General features: G+C 45.5%; 1 protein-coding gene across 1 annotated transcript in view; it reads left to right on the top strand.

Moving 5' to 3' along the window:
- The window catches only part of LOC102251172 (protein LEG1 homolog), a 25,642-nt gene that overhangs the window by 14,770 nt on the left and 5,333 nt on the right, over positions 1-5,539 (top strand). Inside the window, 2 exon segments of the mRNA XM_014533929.1 lie at positions 3,619-3,705; positions 4,234-4,418. Coding sequence (XP_014389415.1) covers positions 3,619-3,705; positions 4,234-4,418 — 272 coding nt within the window.

Here is a 5,539-nt window from a genome sequence, read left to right as displayed (position 1 = left end):
GCCAGCCTGAAAGCAGCCCTCAGCCCCTCACCCAGACTGGCCAGGCACCCCAGTGGGGACCCCCACCCTGATCCAGGACACCCTTCAGGGCAAATCAGCCGGCCCCCACCCGTGCACCAGGCCTCTATCCTATATAGTAAAAGGGTAATATGCCTCCCAGCACCGGGATCAGCGGAGCTGCGAGGCCTCCTGAACCCGAGATCAGCGGAGCCACGAGGCCTCCTGGCATCGGGATCAGCAGAGTTGCGAGGCCTCCCGGCACTAGGATCAGCGGAGCTGCGAGTCCTCCCGGCCTGGCATCAGCGGAGCCGCAAGGCCTCCCGGCCTGGGATCAGCAGAGCCTCCCAGTACCGGATCAGCAGAGCAGCGAGGCCTCCCAGCACCGGGATCAGCAGAGCCACAAGGCCTCCTGGCCTGGGATCAGCGGAGCCTCCCAGTACCGTATCAGCAGAGCTGCGAGGCCTCCTGGCCTCTGGAGCAGCATGACAGGGGGCAGCGCCCAAACCCCCTGATCGCCCCGCGGCTCTGTGTGTGACAGGGGGCGGGGCCACAACCTCCCTATACGCCCTGCTCTGTTCGTGACAGGGGAAGGCGCCCCAACCCCCTGATCGTCCCTGCTCTGTGCCTGATAGAGAGGAGCTCTCCAACCCCCTGATCAGCCCTGCTCTGTGTGTGACAGGGTGCGGGGCCCCAACCCCTCCATGGGCCCTGCTCTGTGTGTGATGGGGTGGAACCGCAACCTCCCCATCGTCCCTGCCCTGAGTGTGACAGGGGGAGCTGGCCTAGATGCATGTGCACTGACCAACCTTTTGTATATTTTCACTTGTTTGTGCTCCACTACTGAGCACCCTGTTCTATCCCAACCCCATCCTCCCTTTAAAACAGCCCTATTGTCAGTACGTAGTTACTAAATAAAATGTTTTCACTGCTGTCACCAATGTCTGGCTATGTTAATCTTTGACACTATCTCATAACTTTGTTACAAGGATTAAATAAGCCTATTATTAAATCACTGTCAATTTCCAGAAGAACCAGGTTAGAATAATTTAAGAAGAAAAGGCGAGGACCTTCAAAGGAACTATATGGCATCTTTGCAGTCCGCAATGGAGAACAGGGGATAAATGTGCTGAGAATTTTTTTCTTAGTATGTTACATGAGCAAAGACTGCAAAGTGGAAGAAATGAGAAAGATGTTGCATATGTTTTTCAAAGTCTGACATTAAGAGTCCAGCACCAGCAGATGGAGCCTCATAATCACATTTCTATCATCCCCTTTCCCTTCTCCTTACTCAGTCATGCAATGTTACTATTACATGTGAAGAAACAAAGCCAGATAGCTCGGGATGCTCATTTGTTCCCCATTCCAGTGACTTAGCAATGGACTGGCCCAGCAGGTCTGTCACCTCAACAAGGAATAGGCTGCTACCAATGGCTGAGGTTTGGAGGTGCTCCCTGTCTACCAAGGCCACTTCCCTGGCCAAGGAATTTCCACTATTGCACAAAGGCTTGGATGCTCCTTGCCATGTCACAGGAGTGTTATGGGATGTTACAGAAGTGAGGTCACTTTGCTGGAACACAAGCCATGCGAGTCAAGTCTAATCATGCTCAGCCTACACACACTCCCTATAGGATAACAAAAGTTTAGAGATCATACATGCTCTGCTAGTAAGTTAAACCCCAATATATCTAATTGGACATTGCCCTAAATGGTAATAGTAGTATATGTGTCCATACCCTCCTTAAATAATCCTATATAATAAAAGGCTAATATGCAAATTGTCCCCTCGGGTGGTCATTCGACCAGGAAACAGGGAGTTCGACCTCTCGCTATGACATGTGCTGGCCACCAGGGAGCGGCATAAAACATGGCAGGCATCGGCAACACTGCACTGACAGCAGGCGGCAGTGGAGGCACTGCCAGCCCCGATGGGCCCCAAGAGAGTGGCAACATGGCGGGATGGTGGAGCAGGTGAGCAGGTGGCACCAGGCCAAGGTGGGTGTGAGCTGGGGTCCAATCGCCCTGCTGATCATCCTGCAGATGGCGACCAGAGGTGGTGGAGGGGGGCGGGGCTGCCGCCCACCTCCCAGGCACTGAGGGAGCCAGGCGGGGGGCCCAGCCCCGATTGATCGCCCCTGCAGGCAGGATGGTAGAGCAGGTGAAGGGGTGGTGCCAGGCCACAGCAGGGTGCCAGGCAGGGCTGTGGGGCTGTGAGGCTGGGGTTGTGAGCTGGGGCCTGATCTCTGCAGGCCAACCCAAGGGACCCCACCTGTCACGAATTCGTGCACCGGGCCTCTAGTAAGTTCCATAAAGTTTTCTACCCTGGGTTCAGTAATGCACAAATGACAAGGTCAAATGTTGGGTTGGATACCTTGCAAAATTTTATTTTCACTCAAGAACATAATAAATGGGATTCTTCTCTTTTTTAGTGGTTGATTTTACTTAGTATTTAATTGAAGTAAAACTACATGACATAACTAGAGAAAATCAAAATAGGATTAATTTTTTTTAAAGTAACCCATATAAGTATTTCAAGCTAAGGACCATCAACAATAACCAGAAAGAAAATGTATTCTCATCTTTAAAGAACCATTTTTACCCTCTGTCCACTCTTTCCCTGCCTCCCTACTCTCCCAACTAACTTGTCACCCACCTCAATACCTAACTTTACAGGCAACCACAGGTTTTCTGTCTCTGACAGAAGATTAGGGAACAGGGTGCTCGAGAACCGAGCGGAGCTGGTTGAGCCTTCAAAGTCCTAAAACGCGCGGCCGTGGGTTCGGGGTTTATCGAATAAATCTCTTTTGAGATTTATTCATTTGATTGCATACATCAGTTTATTCGTTTTTATTGCTTAGCCAAAATTTTGCCTAGAAAAATGTTGGAATTGGGAAGAGAATATTGGGAGTCTAAGACAAGATAAAGAAGTGCCATCAGAGAGGAAAAATGGGGGGAAAGAGACGGCGGTGAAAAGTGTACAGAAATTTATGCTAGATTCCATGCCTCCACTCAAAGGACTTATGACACAGGAAGGAAAATTAGAAATGATACAACCAAGGACAATAAAATGCCTGCGAATAAAAACATACTAGCTAAAAGTGAGAGTGTTGTGAGCTAGCATAATCTAGACATAGAATAAGATTTGAATTGAATCTTGAAAACAAGGTGAAATGTTGTTGGATTTTTTTTTAAGTAATCCATGAAGAAAAAAATAGAATGAACTAAAGAATAGAGCTTGGAATTAGTGTAGCACATGGGAGAGAAAAGGAGATGGAGAGAAGGAAATGCTGGGATTACAGGAGATACCTAACTTTTGCTAGAGAAATAATATAATTGGAAAATGGGGTAAGTTGATAGTAGAAATTTGGGTTTGAATAATAACAAAAATAGAGTTAATTTTATTCTTGAAAAAAATGTGAATGACCAAAAAAACAAAACACTTTTTGGTAAAGGCTACTGAGAATGATGTATTCTTGCCATGGGAAGATAAGAAAAAAATTCCTCAGAATATATAATGACCAGAGGCAAGCACGTTTGTTTGTTTGTTTGTTTCTTGTTTTTTTTTAATCTACAGTTTAGAAATGGTCCAGTAAACCCGAATCTGGATTCCCTCTTTTCCAGGCAGATTAGCTGACCCCACCCAAAGAACAGACTGTGGTCATAAGTCTGGGGATCATCTGTGCATCTCTGTAGACAGTTGGTGGGCTGGTGAGTATAATGTAAAAGTCAAATCACAAATTGATGACCTTTCCACAAAGAATCAATTTAACCCTGAATCCCAAATAGAGGAACAAAAACAAACACCAGAATTACTGCTTTTACAAAACAAATTAATTCAGCCCTAGCTGGTTTGGCTCAGTGGATAGAGCATTAGCCTGTGGACTGAAGCATCCTGGGTTTGATTCCCATGAAGGGCATGTACTTTGGTTGCAGGCTTGATCCCCAGCCCTGGTAGGGGCACATTAAGTGCCATTATTAACTTTTTATGTTTTAAAGTAATAAATCCACAACATAAATCCATTCTGCTTTAGGAGAGCAGGATCCTTAAGAGAAGCACATTCAAGTTGCATATGAGAATGAGGGAAATTTCTGATAGTTTCTGAAGTGCCCAGAACTACTGCTTAAGGTTTACCACGTTTCCCAATCTGTGGGTTTACCTTCATGATAGATTTCTTTACTTCAAAAGCAACCTCTTTTGTATGCTAATAATATTAATCATAATTTTTGTTTACACAGACCTTAATTTTTATCTCTCTGCAATGCCCTTCCTTGCTGCAGTTGATTCTGGCATAATGGGGATACCATCAGACAATGTCACATTGCTGCCACCATACAAGGATCAGATGAGTTTTTGTTTTAATGTTTCTAGCTGTCATTCATCCTTTCCAGAAGCAATGAAAAAGTGAAATGAATTTTACCAGGTTTTGTGTGTGGCTTTTGTTTTGTTTTGTTTTTTAGTAATTTAATTAATACTTTTTTGGGGTCACCAGACAATTTTTGAATAATATATTTAATGTAGAATTTTTTGGCATTGAACAAATTCTTAAAAAATTAAGTTCTTAATATTAACATATTTATTATAATGACAGAAATATTAATGAGTTGATTACTGAATGACATCATATCACATTAGCACCCTCATTACCCATTGAGTATTGAGGCTGCCCTATCCACTTTTCTCACACCAAATGAATTATATGCAAACACATGAGAATTATGATCTAATAGAGCATAAAGTGTTCTTTTTTATTATAATTTCAGGGCCAACTATGCAAAAACCTATATAGAAATACAAATATAATATAGGTTATGGTGAATTTGATCAGATTATTTCAACTCTCTTTATAAACAAACTAGAGGCCCAGTGCACAAAATTTGGGCATGGGTATGCTCCCTAGGCCTCGCCAGTGATCAGAGCTGATCTGTGGGGCGACTGGTGGGGCAATCGGGGCGGGGGAGGAGGGAGCCCTGCTGGCATCTGCCTTGGCCGGCCTGGCACCTCCCTCTCACCAGCCCCACCCCCCCATCACCACCACTGCAGGTCGCCTTCCTATGTGGGGCGACTGGCAGGGCAATCAGGGGACTCCACCGGCACCTGCCTTGGCTGGCCTGGGGCCTACAGGCTGGGGCAGCTTCTGCATTGAGCGTATTCCCCCTAGTGGTTAGTGTGCGCCATAGCAACCTGTCATTCCACTGGTCGTTCTGCCATTCGGTCAATTTGCATATTAGGCTTTTATTATATAGGATATAACTTGACTGAAACGATCATTTGACAATCAGAATCAAATATTGATATCTAAAGTAAAGTGCCATGGGTGAAAGAGTAAATGACCAAAACCAAACAAGTTTCCCTCTACAGATCTTTATATCCTATCTAATAATAGACAACATGGCAATTGACCGTACCTTCACTACACCTCTCATTGGCTAATCAGCACGATATACAAATTAACCCAACCAAGATGGCGGCCGGCAGCCACACAGCTGAAGCGAGCATGAGGCTTGCTTGCTCCAGTGATGGAGGAAAAGGTTCCCCCCCGCC

This window comes from Myotis brandtii, unplaced genomic scaffold, assembly GCF_000412655.1.
Source record: "Myotis brandtii unplaced genomic scaffold, ASM41265v1 scaffold123, whole genome shotgun sequence".
Classification (NCBI taxonomy): Eukaryota; Metazoa; Chordata; class Mammalia; order Chiroptera; family Vespertilionidae; genus Myotis; species Myotis brandtii.
The sequence above is the reverse complement of the archived record's forward strand: the minus strand, read 5'-3'. Positions and strand labels throughout refer to the sequence as shown.